Here is a 21,647-nt window from a genome sequence, read left to right as displayed (position 1 = left end):
CTCCACTCAATTGCTTGCTTTTGCCTTGGCTCCTTGGGGTCAGGGCTGCTTGTGGGAAGGGGGGTCATCAGGGTGTTCAAACCCCGTTTGTTTACGTGCCCTCCCCTACACGGGCAGGCGGCTGGCGCTGCGGCTCGGGCAGGAGGGAATGTGTGGGGGCTCGCCCTCAGCGGTGGTGCGGGCTCTCTGGAACGTGCGGCAGTGGCGGGGGCAGGAGCTGCTCCGCCAGCCATTCGCGCCCTCTCCTATGGGGCGCAGCCGCAGCCCGTGTGCTCGGGCTGGTGAGCGGCAGCTGCATTGTGGGAGGGGCGAGCCCCTCCCCCCCGGGACGGGTTGGCCCTGCACGGAGCCGCAGCAGAAGGCTCAAAGAGCCGCTTGCGGCTCCAGAATGGCAGGTTGCCGACCCCAGGCCTATAGTATATGCCCACTAAGTATCATAACCACCATCCTTTGTGGTTCTCAGAAAGTTCATTAGGGACATACAGCAGAACCTGAACTCCAACTCTGCCAGGAGCCAGCACAAACCCAAGCTGCGGGATCACTCAGAATCCTCTCTCTTTTTAACCAGAAGGACTTTAAAACCTTCTAGATGAGGGACTGTCGCTCAACATTCTGGCTCACCTTTAAATGGGAGACACTATTTTTTTTTTCTGGAAGTCCCCCTCAGAACGACACTGGGCCATCACGTAGCTATGTTGTAGCTACATTGTCAAGAGGAGGGATTTGGAAGAAACAAAATGGCAGCTGCTGGGAAAAGCATCACACCTTTCAACCCTTGAAAAAAGCTGATATCACCATTTTGTTGCCTGTGAATAGGGGATAAAATGGGAAGGAGGGGGGCTTTTGGCTCAGCCTGACTTTCAATAGATGTTTTTGCACTGGCTTGCCACTGTAGTGGACCTGCAGAACCCCAGGAGATGAGTCTCCAGTTACTTCCCCAAAACATGTAGCTTTAAGGCAAGAAGAAGGCTGAAAGGCCATTATCTTTGCAGCATGAATGATAAGCCAATCTCCCAGAGGCATTGTGGGAAAACCTCCATTAAAAGATACACAAGCATGAATATCTTTAACCCCTCTACTCCACTGACCATTGGCCTCTGTTTTGCTCCCTTGCCCAGAATGGCTCCAAAGGGGCCCTTGCATGCTGTGGTGAGGCTCCCTACAAAACTTGGTGCTTTGCACTCCCTCTAGTTACGCCACTGCCTCTACTCCTTCACTCTTTCCGCAAACCATTCTACGCTGTAAGCAACACACTTACCTGGGATCAAATTCCACTAAACACAGTAGGACTTGCTTCTGAGAAGATGCGCATAAGATCACCATTACTCTGCAATCTTTCACCAAGTTTGACTTCACAGAATTTATTGTAATCTCCTCAAATAAGGCACCAGTCCTTGTGGCAACTATATTAAACAACTATAATATAACATCTCAGCCTAATCTCCCCACCCCCACCCCGCCAGCCAACAACCATAGGGTTGTTGGAAGGATGCAATGAAAGGTTCATGTTCTGCACACAATAGTCTTTGGAGAAGGGAGGGATTTTAAATTGTAATCAATAAATAACTTTTTAAAAAAATAATCAATTTAGTGTCATGACTATTTTATAGACTAGCAATTTTCAACGCTTTTCTCCTTGTGGCACACTCTATGGTCTTCTCTATGGTCTTCACCTCTTGTAAAGTCACTTCCTGCTTCTGGGAGACTCGTCCAGGTACTGAAGCTCTGTTTCTAGGGTAACTGTCTGTAGTAATGAATTGTCAATCCCACAGTTTCTCAAACTGTGAGTCAGGACCCACTAGATGGGTCACAAGCCAATTTCAGGTGGGTCCCCATTCAATTCAATATTTTATCTTGGTATATTAGACTTGATGCCACCATGGTATGTGACTGCATTTGGGGAGATCTGTACTTTTAACAGGCTACAACGTATATGTTTTTAATAATGATAACACAGGCCAACACACATTCTGCTTCCTTAAACACCAATTCCTGGGTATATTTGGGGTGCCGATTCAAAAAATGGCACCTGTTTTGCCCTATCACGTCACGGCATAGCCTCTTTAGTGAATGGTTCAAGCAGCTTCATCATGAGGAAGCCTACACCATGGCTTCCTCATGAGGAAGCTGCTTGAACCATTCACCAATGAGGCTATACTATATCTCCAAAACTAGACATGATAGGGCAAAACGGATGCCATTTTTTGAATCGGCACCCCAAATTCATATCAAACCACCATAAAATTTGGGAAACGCTTTCTGACCCTCAATTTTGTAGGCCTGTTTTGGGTTAGGATTATGCTCAAAGGGCACAATCCTAACCCAAAGGGCAATGCAGCTCTAGGTAAGGGAACAAACATTCCCTGACTTTGAGGAGGCCTCTGTGAGTGACATCCAACTGCAGGATGCAGCACACGTCCCACTGGCACTGCTATGCCAGTGCTGGAAAGTACAGACATAAGACATTGTGCCCAAAGGGGCTTACTCCTGGGTAAGTGTGAATAGGTTTGGAGCCTAGGAGTGCTAAAATTTTTTCCTGCTTGATGATATCACTTCCGGCCATGACAGGTTAATGACATCACTCCTGGTGGGTCCGGACAGATTGTCGTTGTAAAAACTGGGGACTGGGCTAAAATGTTTTGAGAACCACTGGTCTATCCATTACTACAGACAGTTGCCCTAGAAACAGAGCAACAGAACCTGCAAGAGATTTTCAGCTATTTTCAGTCTCTGTGCTCCAAACTCCCATGGCACACCTGTGGACCTTTTGCAGCACATCAATGTGCCACAGCACATTGGTTGAAAATCACTGTGGTTCAAAAGACTTCTAGGAGAGGTTCCTCCTATACTGAGTGATCCTGAAGAAGTCTGCACCCCTGTTCCAGTAACAACCCGAAATGTCCTTCTTTTCTTACCAGTTCATAAGCTCCAAGCTTCTCCACGACTTTGTAGATTTTAAACAGATTAACTAGGGAGACAAAAGAGAACAAGCAACACATTGAGGAGTCAGAGCATCAAGAAACTATACAACCTGTTGATCTGAGATAAGGCTGTGATTCCAGACAAAAACAGAAAATCTGCAGAACGCAGTGCTGAGTGCTGGACTTCCTGAGTGCTCGGCATGGATACTGCCAATAGGCGCCCTTGACACCAATGTTACTCCCATTCCTATCAAACAAAAGGAACCATGCCAACTTTGCTGCTGGGAAGGGATAGCATTGCTTCAGAAGACAACTAGCTTTAGCTCTTTCCTTAATAGCCGAGGGCATGTATTCAATAGGGTGCATGCACAGCCTCCCAAAGGAGAAAAAAAGGGGTCAGGTGGATTAGAAATTAGTAAGCCATTCAAAATGGTGCATATATGTTATTATTACAGGCAGTCCTTATCATGCATGGTTTTTCCATCCTCAGATTTGACTCAATGCAGATGGCCACTGCAGACTAGAAGGGCCCTACCAATTCTTTAAAAAAATAGCGCTCCTTTAAATTGTAGTTTAGAAACCGCTTTTCTTACCACTGCAGACCAGCAGGCAGTCATGTGATTGGAATGGCTATTTCTGGGTCGCACCAAGATCACGACCCCCTCCCTTGGCCACCCCAGAATGCAAAGCAAAAATGGTTAATCACTTCTGCGTTGCATTCTTCAGCAAGCCAGAGCCAAGGGAGGGTACTTGATGTGACCCAAAAATATCTATTCTGATAGCCAGCGACTGCCTGCCTGCCATTCTGCAATGGTAAGAAAAACAGTTTTTAAATCGTGATTTAAAAAGGGGTACAATTTTTATTTTTTTACTATTTGCAGTTTTCTGCATCCATGAGGGTTCTGGAAACAGAACCACTGCAGATGGCAAGTGACAATCTGTATTATTATTATTAGCTGCTTTTCAACAAAAAAATTAGTTCACTAAGTATTTCCCACAGCTAAACAATAAAATAAATAGTTCATCTAGGTATGAGAGGAATGCCAGGCAATCACATCATGGACACTAGCCAATAGGTTCCTCTGTGATCCCAGTGTCACCCCTATCATCACAAAAAGATACACAGGAAATCGCACCTGCCAGAACAGCTGTTCCTGGGCAACTGCACCGAGCATGGTTGAAACCACAATTTTATGGTTTAGATGTTTAGAAACCACAATTTGCTGCAAATGGCTGGTTTTGCTTAGGCACTTTTCACCTGGCCAAAGCTAAGCAGCAGCGTCTGGGGAAACAGGACACTCGCACAGTCTAGAAAGAAGGCAAGAGACATACTCTGCTTGAAGCCAAGGTGAGGCACCCTCTCGATGGGCGTGTGACGCTCCTTCATAAATTTGTAGAGGTTGACCAGGAAGGTTTGCTCCTCTTCCTTCTCAGCGCTCAGCATTTGCTCGTCTCCGGACTCCTCTGCTGGGCTCTTCGGTTCAGCGTTGGTAACAGCATCCAACTTAGCTGCTGGAGATTCCTGGAGGGGACGATGACAAAATGGGTATGAAGTTTCCAGGAAGCGACCCAAACAAGGCACAAAAGGACACAGACATTTCAGAGAAACTGGCTTTAAACCCGTTTCTTTCTCTCCAGAAGAGGGGTGTCAAGCATAAGATGCAGGCTGGATGAGTGAAGCCCGTGGAACACTTTTGCTGGCCTGAGTGATAGGTGGGCATTCCTAGCACCCCTTCAGATGGTCTCAGTTGCTGAGATGCGAAGTGACGCACTGGCACTGCTGAAAGGGAGATTGCGCTGGGAGAGCCCAATCATCATGTGGGTCACTGAAAGACCCTTCACTTATTTCTGTACTTAGACATCACTTCCTAATGACATTGCTCATGAATGCTATTCGGCCTGCTGTGTGACACAAGTTTGACACCCCTGGTCCAGAGAATATTGGGAACTGCAAACATTTTTGCAGCCCAGAATTTGCCTCCTGTGCCTGCAGTCTCTCAGTGGTACTGATCCTGCCTCTGACCTCCAGGCCACATGACCCCAGCCACAAAGCACATGACTTGAACTCCCTCCCATTCCAGATCCTTCCGTGATTGGAAAACAACTTCAAAGGGCCAAGGCTTCATCTCATTTCTAATTTAAAGAAATAAAAATAATTTGCTACTTCAGGGACTCGGATCACTGGCTCTCCACCTAACAGAAAACAGATGGAGCTCTGCTTGGGTTGCACACTAGCTGCAGAAGCCCTAGCGCTGAGATCTGTGACCTGCAACCCCAGAGTCCATTAGCCAAACAACAAGCAGGCATGTTTACCAAAAGAAGAGTGGCAGCAGTTTAATGAAGTCCAGCACCGTCTGCTTCAAGTGTATCTGGATGGGTTCCATTCCCAGGGTGGGCCTGCAGCACACGGGCAGGGCACACACAGCACATGTGGAAGGGTCCATTCCCTGCAGCCAGCCCCTTGGTTGTAAAACACCTTTGGACAGCAATGCAAAGGAAGACCTCAGCCTGAGACTGCGGACCCAAGGACCAACTTGGGGCCAAATGGGACAGCGACTTTCAATGTTTTCTCACAGGACACTGACTGACCTCTTATGTTGTCTTTATTAGCATCACTGAAAATAATTGTCATAGGAAGTGCATAAAATTTATGGGTCCCATGTGCCAAATGACCTGGGTAGGCCACTGGGCTGATCCCAGAACCTTTGCTCAAAATTAGAGGCAAGTTGCCCTGAAATAATCATGACCTTGCTTGCATTTGTGTGTGTGTGGGGGGGGGGGGAGCACTGCCTGTTGCTTAGCCACTCTCCTTCCAGTGGATGGCCACCACGATTTTTTCTACTCTCAAGTAGAATGCTGCTTCCTTGTCATATGGTGCTGTCCTAGGGGACTTCTGGGTAGGTGGCATTGGCCACCTTGTAGGAGAAGCCATCGATGCCAAGAAGTTATACTATGAAAATCAATGAATGGCTGGCAATCAATGAATGGCATACAGGAGACCAAATGAGGTGGTTGCTTGGGCACCTCCACCTGCCTACCTGTCTCCACTACTACTCCTCTTCCTGCACCAAGGATTCAGAAAGGAAGAGGGGACAGAATTGAAGAGGATGTGAGGAAATGGTGCATGAGAGCACTGCACCCCACATGCTGGGGGTGTGTGTGTCTCTGGCTCACCTGGCTGCTCCACTTTCTCTGCTTGCAAATAAGGCAGTGATGCTCAAGAGTGACAGATTTTGGCTCAGGGTGAGCTTTGGGCTCTTTGATCTTTTTTTCATTGTTAGAGTTGTAAGCCCTGAATGTTTGTGAAGCAGAAATGGGTACCCATGTTTTGAAGCAGGGCAGACATTTTCTAAGCAAGCCAATGACCTGACCTTCAGAGGCATAGCTAATGCATCTAGCCCCCAGAGGCACAAAATTTTTTAACACCCCCCCTCCATACTCCCATAACAGCACCCAAAAATTTTTAAACACCCGCCCCATCTTAGAGGCCCTGGGTTGGTACGTCTTAGAGGTTGGACATCTTAGAGGTCTCTGAAAGGAAATGCCCTCTAAGACACCCTCTCAAGGCGTGGTGCTTGGGGCAATGTACTCCCCTGCACTCCCTTAGCTACGCCACTGCTGGCCTTCTCTGTGCAAAGCCCAAATGTTGCCAATAAGTTGCAGTGCTCACTACCGAAAGGCCTGGCTGGTCAATCTCATCAAAAGCTGTTTTGTGGTCGAAGGTAATTTATTAGCTCCGAAGAGTAACCAGCTTGTTCAGCTTGAGAGAGAGGGAGAGAGAGCGCAAAGCAGAGTGTATTATTCTCAAGCCTGGGAAGGCTGCCAAGTTGGTCAGAGTGCTAGAGAAGTGCGAGAACATGAGAGGCTGTTTCCAGGAAAACAGAACGGGACAAATTCTCGCTCCCCCCTCCCTCCCCACTCTTGCACTTCCTTGGCTAAAAATGTTTCGCATTTGTTTGTTCTACATTTTCCAGAGTTATAAAACTTGTTGCTATTTTTGGGCAAGGCAGCTGCTTGGCTCCCAGAGCGCTTCTGCGCCTTTCTATTCTTTTTGCCGCTTTGCGAGGCAGACGTGCTATTTTAGCTGCAGTGCTATTTCAGGGGCCGGTTTTCTTTTCAAACGGAGCCAATTCTGAACTGGCACAAGGGCCTGGGGAAGAGTACCATGTCTTGGAGGACTCTCTCTGGGTATATATTTTTTTACCCTGGGGTAGGCACATGGTTCATCCAGATTCTGCCCCAGGGAGACAACTTTTGCAAATCAATACAAAGTATGTACACGAAGATGAGCTGCAGACATTGAGGCTGGAGAAAACCAATAGGTCTTGTGTTTATTTAGACCAGCAATTTTCAACCGGTGTGCTGTGCAATCTCTGCAGGTTGTGCCACAGGGGTTTGGAACATGTTGAAAATCACTGAAAAACTCTTCCTGGTTCTGCATCTCTCTAGGGCAGCTGAACAAACTGTCTGTAGTAACAAATTGTTTGAGAGTTGGCATAGGAAAAAGGAACAGACCATTTGTTACTACAAAAAGTTGCCCTAGAAGCAGAGCCGCAGAACCCAGAAGAGTCCTCTGGACACCAGAAGTGACATCACGAAAGGTGAAGACCATAGAGGACAGTGTGTCGTAACAGAAAAACATTGAAAATGGCTAATTTAGACTGTTGAAAGTAATATGATAGAGCAGGGGTGCTGAATAGGTGGATCACGATCTACCGGTAGATCGCGAAGCAAAATGAGTAGATCGCAGAGTGCCGACCCCCCCCCCCTTCAGGTGCCTCTGGGAGGAAACGCTGGGAGTAAGGCCCATTGTACTCAATGGGGCTTACTCCCAGGTAAGTGTGGCTAGGATTGCAGCCTCACAGCCTAATCCTAGGCATGTCTACTCAGGAGTAAGTCCTGTTATACTCAGTGGGGCTCAAGGTACACCAACATACATTGTACACATAAATGTTATATGTTATGATGGCGCGAACATTGTAAAAAAAACTCTGGTAGATCTTGAGCCTTGCTGGGTTTCAAAGTAGCTCTCGAGCCAAAGAAGTGTGAGCACCCCTGTGATAGAGGAATTGGTGGCCCATGGTGGTGTATTCATTCAATTCCCTCTGTCAACCAAGTTCGGCAAGTGTGCCATTGTTTCCAAAACCTGATTGGTCAGCAATGATAAAAAAAACATGTATGTGCGTTTGTGCCCAGTGTTCATGCACCTTCTAAGACCTACATCACACCACCTCCAACTCTCTTAACCCTTACTTTTTCTGATGTATGAACTACTACGCTATTGAGCCCAGTGTGGGGTAGTGGTTAAGATGCTAGAACAGGTTCTCCATGGGTTCAAATCTTTGGTGGTCCACAAAGCTCCCTCTGAGCATAAATTTGCCTCTTAAACAGTTGCAAGGACAAAACGCAGGGAGGGCTGGCAATGCTCACCTTGAACTACCAAATTCTGAAATGCCTTCTTAAGTTTGATCATTACATTTGATCAGCATGTAGTCGGTCTGTGGAACTCCTTGCAGCAGGATGTGGTGATGGAATCTGGCCTAGATGCCTTTAAAGGGGGATTGGATAAATTTCTGGAGGAAAAATCCATCACAGGTTACAAGCCATGATGTGTATGTGCAACCTCCTAATTTAGAAATGGGCTACGTCAGAATGCCAGATGCAAGGGAAGCAGCACTAGGATTCTTGTCACCTGCGGGAGGCCTGCACGTGGGTAGTGGGTGTAGTGGGTGGGGCATGTAGTGGGTGGGGCAACGCCCCAGATGGGTGAGATGATGTACCATCGCCCTGCCTCCACTAGTTTTTTGGCTGTACCTTTCCTTAGAACACAGATATTTCAATGTGGTTTGTTTCAATGTCTGCATGAAATTACGCATTGATTGATATATAACATGATGATATATATTATTCCTCCAAATTCTGACTTTAGTGATTTTGAAAACCTGTAGAGTCACAGACGACCCCCCCCCATATCAACTTACTAACACCTTACTGCAGCAGTTCTCAAACTTTTAGCACCGGGACCCACTTTTTAGAATGACAATCTGTCCAGGACCCATTGGAAGTGATGTCATGGCCAGAAGTGACATCATCAAGCAAATTAAAACAAATAATTATAAATAATTAAATTAACATAAAAGAAATAATTAAATAAGGGGGAGCCAGTCCTATTCCACCAAGTGAATTTTCTCTGTAGTCTGCCTGCAATAACATCCCCTCTAAAAGAATCAGTGAGATCTTCAGCCCTCCCCAGTGCCCAGTTTGAAGTTCTTCTGTTTCAGGCATATCAATACAAAGACCCACCTGGCTTTTCAAGTGCAAATAGAAAACATGCCCCTTACCAGTTGAAGCCTCTTTTTTGTCCTTTTTAGTGGGTGGGGGGGGGGGAAGAGGCTGCCTTCTGGAGCATTTGTTGTACTACAGCTCCATCGGATCAGGACCATTCTGGTGTCCTCACATCCCCCTTTGCCTGGCCTGACCACCAGCCAAGGCACGTCTGCCTACTAGCAAGCAAACATGACGTGAGGCTGCTTCGGTTTCCATAGGGTTCAATAGACTTGCAGCTGGGAGGGGGGACTTCCTTCTCCGTGTTTTTGGGGGGCTGCATTCATTGGATCTGGACCATTCTGACGTTGTTGGAGTCCTTTCAGCCTGCCTCGACTAAGGCAAGTCTGCCTACTCATGAGTAAACGCAGCCATGTGGCTTCGTTTCCAGCTCAACAGACTCGCAGCTGGGGGGGAACCGCCTTCTCTGGTGTTTTTTTGTAGCTGCATTCATCGGATTGGGACCATTCTGGTGTCGTTGGATTCTTCTCAGCCTGCCCTTTCCGACAGACTATGGCAAGTACACCTACTCATGAGTAAACGTGCAATACAGCTCACTTTCACTTTCCATAGGGATCCATGCATTTTTTCCTTCCGGTTTTTTGGTCATAATTTTTGAAGGAAAGGAGCTATTTCAATTCTGTTTTTTGCTTTGCACTTCGCTGGGAATTCCGCATCCAACGGTGTATGGCATGATGCGGTAGCTCCTAATGCGTCACCCCCCGGTGCGTCACCCCCCCAGTGCGTCACCTGGTGTGGCCTGCACCCCCCTAGCGATGCCACTGAAGGTCACCTTCATGCCACCAGGATGCAGGTCTCTTGTTGTCTGGTGTGCTCCCTGGGGCATTTGGTGGGCCACTGTGAGATACAGGAACCTGGACTAGATGGGCCTAGACTAGATCCAGCAGGACTGTACTTATGTTCTTATCATTCAGGATGGATATGATAAAGCTGTTTAATGCCTTTTTGTCCCAATCCTTACCAAGTGACCCGCCAGTGGAACACGTGTTCCATTGGCATGTACCGTCACAAAAGCACTGTAAAAGTACCTTGTGACAGCGTTCTTAGCTGGTGCAGTGGCCAGAGCCACAGACCAGATATGTCTGATGCAGGGAGAGGGCTGGGAGGGGTGGAATGGGGCAGCAGGAGTGCTGATGGGGTGAGTGGGATCAGCAGCACCAGTGTACGCCATATCCTATCTCCTTTCCCAGCATCGATCTGCCTATATGGATCAACTTGGACTTGCAAGCAAGCAACAAAATAAAAATGACAAAATGAAACAGCAGCACAGTGGCTACCTAAACAAACCACAATAACCACAAAAATTCAGAAAACAGTCAACAAAGGGACAAACAGATGAGACCATGTAGTGAGGGCAGAAGCCAATTCAAATCAAAATAGCCTTTGGGCTGAGCTTGAACGAATCTCTCTGAAAGTGGCAAGCTTTTGCCAGAGTTGCAGTGTTGGGTCTGGCGAGCTTCTCTGGGGAGGTCTGATGGCAAACCAAGTCCAAGGCCGCAGCCTTGGGGAAGGGAGAGAGCAACCCGGGTCAGCAAGATGTTGGCCTCTTCCAAAGTCATCTGTATTTTTCAGAATGCGCAGGGAGGAGAAGGGGAAAGCGACAAAAACCCTATTTCTCATGACCAGCTGGCATTTCTTGGCAACGACACATTCATCTCAGACGTTCAGGCGGGTCTCTCTTCCTCGACATCCAAGGTGCTTACATTTTCTGTTTCTCTCTCAAGCAGCTTCTGTTGTTGTTGAGACCTCAGGTCTGGAAATTTTTGACATTTTCCTCTGTTTCTCATTTCAGCCTCACTTTGGGGGAAAAAACCCCTCTCTGCATGCCAGAATTTGAGAAGAGGGGGTGACGCTTCCCAGCAGCTGCCATTTCCACCAAGAAACCCCAGAATGATGCTAAGTTGGACACCGTGTCATCAAAAGAGCCCCAATGGATCAAGTTCATCTAGTCCAGCTTCCTGTAGCTCACAGAGGTTGACAAAATGTCTCAAGGAGCACACAAGACAAGGTCCCCATCTCCTGTTGCCACTCCCTTGCACCTGGCCTTCTAAGGCAGCTTACATCTTGGTAGCCTGTCAGAATGCCAGATGCAAGGTTTCTCTGTAAACCACTTTGTGAACTTTTGTTGAAAAGCGGTATATAAATACTGTTGTTGTTGTTGTTGTTGTTGCAAGGGATGCACCAGGATGCAGGTCTCTTGTTATCAGGCGTGCTCCCTAGGGCATTTGGTGGGCTGCTGTGAGATACAGGAAGCTGGACTAGATGTGCCTATGGCCTGATCCAGCGGGGCTGTTCTTATGTCACCTAAAACCAGGAGGATGCACATATCCATCCTGGCTTGTAGCCTGTGATGGATTTTCCTCCATCAGTCTGTCCAATCCCCTTTGCAAGGCCATCACCACAACCTGTGGCAAGGAGTTCCACAGACTAAGTGTATACATGTCACTTCAAGGAGACTTCTGCGGAACAAAATGGCAGCAGCCAGTTGTCTATCACCAGTAAATCCAACACTTCAGGTTTCCCCTAAATCTCCAGATGGCTCTTAATGGTGGAATTATTTTACTAGTACTAAAATAAGACTGTTTTGTTTTCCTTTTCAGCCTCCCCGCTCAATGGCTTTAGTAGCCATTGTTAGGGAAGAAATGGGGTGCGAAGGGGGAGGGGGGAAAGACTCCCACCACTGAGGGGGCAGAAATAAAAAGTGTGTCATTTGCAAGCTGAGCAATTCAAGGTAACATTCATGCTTGGAAAGGTTGCCTTGAAGATCTGAATTCAAATTCCAGTGATTCTGCAGGATGAGGTATCCTTTCATTTTAGTCTTTCAAAATTTACCTTGTCCCAGCTTTATGCGGGGGCTCCTGGAAAAACACCCCCCCATTAGTCCCAGCATAGGAGGTGGCCCTCATTCATGTGGCACAAAAATGGAGAGTTTTGCCATTCAAAGAAAAAATCTAATCCCCTTTCTCTTTCAGCAGTTAAGTTGGCGTACAGACTTCCCCCTGCTTTCCCCAAGCTGAAACAAAATTTGAAATCCAACACATTTCTCAAACATTTCAAACTACCATTTTCAAACTTTGTCTTGCTCCAGCCCCGATTTTGATGCGGGCAGCGTCAAACACGCACACCACATTCACACACAAAAGGGCAATTTGCACTACAGACACACAAAAGGGAAAAGCCTCTACACCAGCGGTTTTCACTGGTGTGCCATGAGGCTGCCTCAGGTGTGCTGCGGGGCCAAGGAGTTAGGCGGCAGTGGCAGCACGTGCGGGAGAAGCAGTGAGCTGCCTTGCGCGGTAGCAGGTGATAAGGGGCAGCTGCACAGGGGCTTGGACACTCCTGCTGTTGCTGGTGCCTGCCCTGCGCTGATTGGGCAGGCAGCCAGAGGAGCCTCAAAGAGCTCCTGGTGAGTGGGAACATGGAGGGAGTGAGGGCGAGAGCGAGGAGGGACCGAGAGCAAGCCTGAAGGTGGAAGCAGGTAGGAGCCAGAAGCAGCTGGCTGGAAGATCCTTTTCCTGGATCCTTTTCCTGGAGATCCTTTTCCTTGCCTGCAATGCCCCAAAGTGACCCTGCCTGCCTTGCCTCCACTGGCAAGGCTTTGGCTTTAAGGGTATGGGCCACAATCTTATCCACACTTACCTAGGAGTAAGCCCCATTGACTATCATGGGACTTACTTCTGAGTAAACTTACAGAGGCTTGGTCGCACTCTTTCTTGAATAAATGAGCAGGTAAGTGATTCTTTTCTTTCCGCCCACCCACCTCCTCCCCTCCTGCACACACATCCCCCCATCATAACTGCAGTTAACCCCTCTTACTGCCCCCCACCCCACTCTTCCCCACCTTCCAAAGTCCAGAGTCAGTTGCCTCCCATTCTCTCTCTCTCCCCCCCCACCCCAGTGAATCCTGCACTTGTTTCAGCCACATCTCCTCACTGTCCCTCCAGCATACTCAGTCTCATCAATCTTTGCCAGCACCTCCTGGCATATCAGAGCATATCAACTGATAACAGTTTGAACAGACCTGCTTCAAAATCTTTCCAGAAACCACATACACCTCCCTCTCCAAGCTTCTTGGGAATTTCTTTCATTGACATGTAATGATCTAAGGCTGCAATCCTAACCACACTTTCAGGAAAAAAGTAAGCCCCATTGAACAAAATAGGACTTACTCCTGAGTAGACCTGGTTAGGCTTATGTCCTTAGTTATATTAATTAAATTAATTGTAACATAATAATGTAATTAAAAACTAGTAGTGTGCCTTGACAACTTTAGTGCCTCGTCAGTGTGCTGTGAGCTGAAAAGGTTGAAAATGGCTGCTCTACACTATCCTGCCTCTCTCTCTTGCTTCAAATCCCTCCTCATAGCCCAAAAAGCTTTCACTTAGTCCCCATCCCCAACTGAAACGAAGTCTCTCAACCTACCACTTAGAATCATAGAACGTTAAGAGTTCAAAGGCATTCTGAAGGTCATCTAGTCCAACCCCGTTGAGTTAGGGTTTAGAGATGAACCCAGGTTCAAAGCCCTTCCCCAATGACAAGCCTCACTGGGTGACCCTGGGCCGGTCAACCTACCTTCACAGGGCTGTTGTAGAAGGGAAGAACCATGTATTTTCAGCATGTATGTCCAGCATTTGTTTGTGTATTATTCCATTGTTATTTTCCACTTACCGCTTGATCCAGCTTCTTGGGGGCATTTTGACTCTCTTTGGCACTGGGACTTCCTGCTGTGGGCTCGTCTTCTGGGCACAGCCCCAGAGCAGCCTGGGAGTCATTCTCAGCCATGGAAACAGACTTCTTTTTCCGTTTGCCTTTAAGGCTGGGTGCTGCGGCCAGGAGGAAGAGAGGAAAGTCACTTAGAACACAAAAGCCAAGTGAGAGCCTTTGGAGACAGGGCTGGTCCATTCCTGAGGCCAGCTGATGCAGGCTGCATTGGAACAGATTTGAGGAGTCTAAGGAGGTGGTGGATTTTGAGGTCCAAAACCACCACCACCTCCCTCAACTTGCCACCAATGCAAGCCACGATTATCTGCTTCGAATGAAAAGCAGATCACTTACAGTGATCCTTGTGCACTGCCATCAAACCCGGAAGTATAGGACTTCCGGTTTAATTAGCAGGGACTCTAGTTTTACTTTGGCTCTATGTTTGGGGGTTCAACATAGCCACCTTAGATGCTGACTCAAGCAGCTTCTTCGTGAGGCAGCCCATGGCTTCCTCATAAGGAAGCTGTTTGAATTGGCATATACAGTGGCCATGCTGTACCCCCCAAACCGATGCCATTTTTTGATTCAGCACCCCAAAAATATCCTAAGTTCATTCAAACATCCTTGGCAACTAAAATAATGAGGGGTATGTATGTGTAATCCATTCAGCAAATCACAGAAGAGACACCCTCTTCTGCTTGCCCGTCATCATAGTCATCCTGGTTGACAGAAGACACTCCCTCTCTGTATGAATTCCTGCACCACCACATGTGCAAAAAAGGAGACACTGTCTTACAGCACAAACCCCTTAAGCCAGCCATTTTCAACCACTGTGCTGTGGCACACTGGTATGCCGCAAATGGTCCCCAGGTGTGCTGTTTGGTGTTTGTTTGGAGTTTGGTGGAGGGTCATTTATTAATAGGACCATTGGAGGCAGTGGTGTCGCTAGGGGGGTGTGGGCTGCACCGGGTAATGCGCCGGGGGGATGACAAACTAAAACGATAGCTTTAGGAGCTACCCCATCAAGCCATACACCGTTGGATGTGGAATTTCCAGCAGAGTGCAATGCAAAAAACCAGGGTAAAATAGCTCCTTTCCTTCAAAGGTTATGGCCAAAAAACGAGAAGGGAAAAAAAGCATGGAGCCCTATGGAAACTGAAAGTGAGCCGTATCACATGCATTTACTTGTGGTTAGGTGTACTTGCCATAGTCCGTTGGAAAGAGCAGGCTGAGAGGACTCCAAATACATCAGAATGGTCCTGATCCAATGAATGCAGCTCCCAAAAAACACCCAAGAAGGAGGTCCCTCCCTCCCAGTTGCAAGTGTATTGAGCCCTAGGGAAAGCGAAGGAAGCCACATGGCCGCGTTTACTCAAGAGTAGGCGAACATGCCTTAGTCTGTCGGAAAGGGCAGGCTGAGAGGACTCCAACATCAGAATGATCCTGATCCAATGAATGCAGCCCCCAAAAACACCCGAGAAGGATGTCTGTCCCTCCCAGCTGCGAGTCTATTGAGCCCTTTGGAAAGCAAAGCTAACTTACTCATGGTCGTCTTTACTCGCAAGTAGGCAGACGTACCTTGGCTGGTGGTCAGGCCAGGCAAAGGGGAATGAGAGGACACCAGAATGGTCCTGATCCGATGGAACTGGAGCGCAACAAATGCTCCAGAAGGCAGCCTCTCCCCCCCCCCCACTAAAAAGGACAAAAAAGAGGCTAAAACTCTTTAAGTTTTAAAACTCTTTAAGTTTTAAAACTCTTTAAGTTTAAGTAAGGGGCATGTTTTCTGTTTGCACTTGTAAAGCCAGGTGGGTCTTTGTATTGATATGCTTGAAATAGAAGAACTTCAAACTGGGCACTGGGGAGGGTTGAAGATCTCACTTAGTCTTTTGGAGGGGGTGTTATTGCAGGTAGACTACAGAGAAAATTCACTTGGTGGAACAGGACTGGCTTATTTAATTATTTTATGTTAATTTAATTATTTTAATTTGCTTGATGATGTCACTTCTGGCCATGACATCACTTCCAATGTGTCCTGGACAGATTGTCATTCTAAAAAGTGGGTCCCGGTGCTAAAAGTTTGAGAACTGCTGCAATAAGGTGTTAGTAAGTTGACAAAGGGGTGTGTGTGTGTGTGTGTGACTCTACAAATTTTCAAAATCACTAAAATCAGAGTTTGGAAGAATAATACCATCGTGTTATATATCAATCAACGCGTAATTTCATGCAGAATGCAACGAAACAAACCACATTGAAATATGTGTTCTAACAAAAGTTACAGCCAAAAAACCAGTGGGGGTGGGACGATAGTACATCACCACACCCACCACCTGGGGCGTTGCCCCACCAACTACATGGGGTGACGCACAGACCTCCTGCACCTGGTAACGTGAATCCTAGTGACGCCACTGATTGGAGGATATGAGCCCCCCACCAACTGCATGATGTGCCGTCAATTGTCCAAAAACCGATGGTGTGCCTTGACAATTTTAGTACCTTGTCAGTGTGCCATGAGATGCAAAAGGTTGAAAATCACTGCCTTAAGCAGAACGTCATAGCAGATTTTGACTAGGTGTGCAGTCAAGGGAGCACCAGGGGGTGGGAACGGAGCTATGGGACATCTACAGCAGGAGCCATGACATCATCATCATCATCAGTAGTGCTCAGGTGCTGTCTTTGAAATTGTTTCCAAGGACCTTTGTTGAGAAAAAGCCTCTGGCTAATCAGGAAGAAATCTGCCCTAAAAGCATAATTTAATTATCTTAGCCATCATCTTTCCCAAGTGCTGCCTGAGAACATACATGGCTCAGTGGCGTCACTAGGATTCGGGTCACCCTGTGCAGGAGGCCTGCGCATCACTCCATGCAGTGGGTGGGGCAACGCCCCAGGTGGTGGGTGTGGTGCACTGGTGTACCATCGCCCTGCCCCCACTGGTTATTTGGCTGTACCTTTTGTTAGAACACAGATATTTCAATGTGGTTAGCTTCATTGCATTCTGTATGAAATTATTGGTATTATTCCTCCAAATTCTGATTTTAGTGATTTTGCAAACTTGTAGCAGTTCTCAAACTTTTACCACTGGTACTCACTTTTTAAAATGACAATCTGTCCAGGATCCATTGGAAGTGATGGCATAGCCAGAAGTGACATCATCAAGCAAATTAAAACAAATAATTGTAAATAATTAAATTAATTACGCATTATAATTGTGTAAATTATAAATAAATTATTTATTTTATTATAAATTATTATAATTATTTATTAATATAAGTAACTATTATAATATAATAATAATATATATTATATTATAGTATAATATAGTAATTATTTACTAGTATAGTATAATATAAGTAATTATTATAAATACATAATTAACAATTACACATTGATTGATATATAACATGATGGTATTATTCCTCCAAACTCTGATTTTAGTGATTTTGAAAACTTGTAAAGTCACAGACACACACACCATGTCAGCTTACTAACACCTTATTGCAGCAGTTCTCAAACTTTTAGCACTGGGACCCACTTTTTAGAATGACAATCTGTCCAGGACCCATTGGAAGTGATGTCATGGCCGGAAGTGACATCATCAAGCAAATTAAAACAAATAATTGTAAATAATTAAATTAAAATAAAACAATTAAATAAGGGGGAGCCAGTCCTGTTCCATCAAATGAATCTACTCTGAAGTAAGTCCTATTGTGGTCAATGGGGCTTACTCTGAGGAAAGCGTGGGTAGGATTGCAGCCTGTGAGTCCAATCCTATGCATGTCTATTCTGAAGTAAGTCCCATAGTGGTCAATGGGGCTTACTCTTAGGAAATTGTGGGTAGGATTGCAGTCTGTGACCCCAATCCTATGCATGTCTACTTTGAAGTAAGTCCCATAGTGGTCAATGGAGCTTACTCTGTAGTCTGCCTGCAATAACACCCCCCAAAGAATCAGTGAGATTTCCAGCCCTCTCCAGTGCCCAGTTTAAAGTTCTTCTATTTCAGGCATATCAAGACAAGGACCCACCAGGCTTTTCAAGTGCAAAATAGAAAACATTCCCCTTACCAGTTCAAGCCACTTTTTGTCCTTTTTAGTGGCGGGGGGGGGGGCTGCCTTCTGGAGCATTTGTTGCACTCCAGCTCCAACGGATTGGGACTCTTCTGGTGGCCTAACATTCCCCTTTGCCTGGCCTGACCAGCAGCCAAGGCACATGTACCTACTCACGAGTAAAGACGACGTGAGGCTGCTTTGCTTTCCATAGGGCTCCATAGACTCGCAGCTGGGAGGGAGGAACCTCCTCCGGTGTTTTGGGGGGCTGCATTCATTGGATGCGGACCATTCTGACGTCCTCTCAGTCTGCCCTTTCCGACAGACTAAAGCAAGTTTGTCTACTCACAAGTAAATGCAGACATGTGGCTTCATTTTGAGCTCAACAGACACAGCTGGGAGGGAGGCATTCATTGGATCGGGACCATTCTGGTGTCATTGCATTCCTCTCAGCCTGCCCTTTCTGACGGACTATGGCAAGTATGCCTACTTGCAAGTAAACGCGCAATACGGCTGACTTTCACGGATCCATAGGAATCCGTGCATTTTTTCCTTCCTGTTTATTGGCCATTACGTTTGAATGAAAGGAGCGATTTCAATTCTGTGTTTTGCACTGCACTCTGCTGGGAATTCCGCATCCAACGGCGGATGGCATGATGCGGTAGCTCCTAATGCCACGGTTTTAGTGTGTCACTCCCCCAGGGCACGTCACCCCCTCCCGGTGTGTCACCCAGTGCGGCCCGCAGCCCCCGCACCCGTCTAGCAATGCCACTGACATGGCTCATGTTCTATAAAGGCTACAACCTTCAGCAAATTTACCTGGGAGTAAGCCCTGTTGAACATAGTGAGGCTTCCTTCTGAGCCAACACTTACAGGCATGCAATCTACCATACCTTCCATTTTAATACCATTTTTCAGTTATCCCTTCGTTAAAATGTACCATCAATATGCCCTGTGGGGACAAATTTTATCCACCACCCAGGATTTCAGCCAGAACATCACTCCAAATCTCATTCATACACTCCACAGTAGACCAGCCCCGTGATGGGAAATTTCATCGAAGAAAGGATGTTGTTTGGGGATGTAAAATAATGGGGGGTGCCCATTGAAGACTTAGCCATGATGGTTGTTAGTGGCAGCTTTCCTCGATGAGATGCCTCTTTTGACGCACACAGCCGACTGACTCACTTCCTGTTTGGCGACAAAATGACACACACACACACACACACACACACACACGCGCGCAGACCTGTCAGCTTTCCACTTTCACTTTCTATGCGGTTTCCTGAATGGTGTGAACCGCGCCCCCAGTGCCCACATCCTTCCCTCCTAGACATTGCTCAACCAAATGCCCGGCGCAAGCCCTCATGAGAGACCACTCCCATCACAATTTCTTGCACTCAGAAAATGCACACAGCCACAAGCCTGTATTCCTCATTAGGTCAGACAGGAGCAAGAGACATATCAGAGATATTCAAGACAGAGCTGGGCGCACTGCGGTGGAGGCTGGACTACTGCAGTACGCTGTATGCGGGGCCACTCTGGAAAATGGTTTGGAACTGGTCTAGAAGGCCGCCACTACTCATGAGAACAAACACATGGGTGGACATAGCACCTATGGGACATCCACTTACACTAGCCACCAATTTGTTTCGGACCCAAATCATGGGGTTGGTCTTGGCCTTTAAAAAGCTGTAGTAAGATTATTACAGAAGCTGATGGCCTGGAACACTCAAGATGCTCCATTATAAATAATAATTTTTTTATTATTATACTTTATCACAGCACACGCTATAGCCTGCAATTTGGGATCTAGCCAAGATCCTGGAAATCACAGCAATATCTTTGTAGATTCTTGCTATTCCAAGCAACACTGATTTCTGGAGCTGAGCTTTATTATTATTATTATTATTATCCACCATCTGCTGAACATAGTTTAGGCTGGGTGATTTTGGAGGGCTGCTTCTGCAACCTCACCTTTACCCTCCCCAAGTAAACCAAATCAAGACCATTTCTGAAAGAAATTCCAAGAAGCTCAAAAACTGTGACTTTCCCAAGCATTATGCACCTTTCACTGATGTGCAAAGTTATTCTGATTTGTGAATAGAATCATAGAGTTGGAAGGTTCCTAGAAGGCCATCAGTTTCGCTAAGAGAGGCACAGACAGCCTGGCTCTTCAGAAAGTAAGGAAGAAAAGGCTTAGCCTTGAAAGCTCTCCAACCAGCGTTGTGCCCCCCTTTCCATTTCCAGCCCATGTCTGTAAAAATGGCTTGTATGTCACTCTCTCCCCTGTGGGGACAGTGAGCTCATACAAAACACTCACACACTGTACAAAGAAGAAGCGGGGGGGGGGGGGAGAATGGGGAGAGGATTTAAGAAAAAAAAACATACGCACAGAAAAAGAAAAGCCTTCCCGTTTAATGTTCTCTGAGCATGAGATCATGGCACACAGCAGCCAAAACAAGTCCAGCTTCTGAAAGGATTACTGGGCATGACGACAGCTTGCAGAAATGGGGGGGGGGGGGGGCTTATAGAGCAGAAATTAAGGGGGGTATCACTAACACCCCTCTTTCTGATGTCTAGGCAGTGTGGAATAGTGGTTAGAGCATCACACCAGAACCAGGGAGGCGTGGGTCCAATTGGTACTCAGATGAAGTTTGTTGGGTGACCCAGAGCAAAACACTCTCTCCCTCTCAGCCTGGCCTTCCTTACAAGACTGTTGTAAGGACATTCAAGGCGGGGGGGGGAACACAGCCAATACTGCCCCAAGCTCCTTGGAATCAGGGAACATAAAATGTACTCAATAAAGCACCCACACCCACATATTGGAGAGGAGATTGGAGAGGGCCAGCAAAGCTGAAGCGTGTTTCATTGTTTAAACAAAAGCGTTTAAGCTAAACAAGTTAAACGGGAAGCAGAGCTGGTGGAACGGACAGGAAAGAAGAAGCATCTGGGATCATCCCATTTGTCTCTCCGAATACTGCCTCTCTGCTTAGCAGCATACAAGCTCTGCCCACATATCCGATTCCTGCTCCCTGGATTTGACAAGAAAGAAGAGGAAATATGAATGAGAGCCGAGTGCTCCACACTTCCTCTTCTGCTCCATTCTCCATTTTTTTAATCCAAGGAGGCAGCAGTGGAGGCAATTGTTGGTGCACTGCCGGAAAAGGGGAGCCAGCATTTGAGGCCACCTCAGGTTAAAGGAGGCTTTGGGCCAGAACTGTCTCCCCACCTACAAAATGTCAATAGCATCACACTGTAAAAGGCAAGAAGGTACAATCAGGAAGCCCTATTAACATCCTTGCCAATATGAAAGATGCTTGGGGAGAGGTGACTTGAATCCGTTCTAGCTCCAAATCCCAGCATCCCATTCGTACAAGAAGATAAAAGCACTTCTTGCAGATACAGTATCCTCATTTCTCTTTTCCACATCCCTCCTCCTTAAGCCACACCCCTTCAGTTCCATCCTTCTGAAACAAGCTAATACAGCTGCTTTCTAGAATCCATCCCATCCCACCCTTTGGCCTGCCCTTTCCACCAAGAAATAGCAATGGCAGACCTGCCTGTGGTCATTCATGCCTTAGCAACATCCAGGCTAGGCTACTGCAATGGACTCTGTGTGGGGCTGCCCTTGAAGACA

The 21,647-nt window shown here is 46.9% G+C and overlaps 1 protein-coding gene across 1 annotated transcript in view; it reads right to left on the bottom strand.

Moving 5' to 3' along the window:
- ARID5A (AT-rich interaction domain 5A) overlaps positions 1 to 21,647 on the bottom strand; it is a 45,456-nt gene that overhangs the window by 14,582 nt on the left and 9,227 nt on the right. The window contains exons 2-4 of the mRNA XM_066639435.1: positions 13,935 to 14,089; positions 4,254 to 4,443; positions 2,916 to 2,968 (exon numbers count right to left, since the gene is read on the bottom strand). Of these exons, the coding sequence (XP_066495532.1) occupies positions 2,916 to 2,968; positions 4,254 to 4,443; positions 13,935 to 14,089 (398 nt within the window). The remainder of the gene's footprint in view (positions 1 to 2,915; positions 2,969 to 4,253; positions 4,444 to 13,934; positions 14,090 to 21,647) is intronic.

Source organism: Tiliqua scincoides, chromosome 11 (assembly GCF_035046505.1).
Source record: "Tiliqua scincoides isolate rTilSci1 chromosome 11, rTilSci1.hap2, whole genome shotgun sequence".
Classification (NCBI taxonomy): domain Eukaryota; kingdom Metazoa; phylum Chordata; class Lepidosauria; order Squamata; family Scincidae; genus Tiliqua; species Tiliqua scincoides.
The sequence above is the reverse complement of the archived record's forward strand: the minus strand, read 5'-3'. Positions and strand labels throughout refer to the sequence as shown.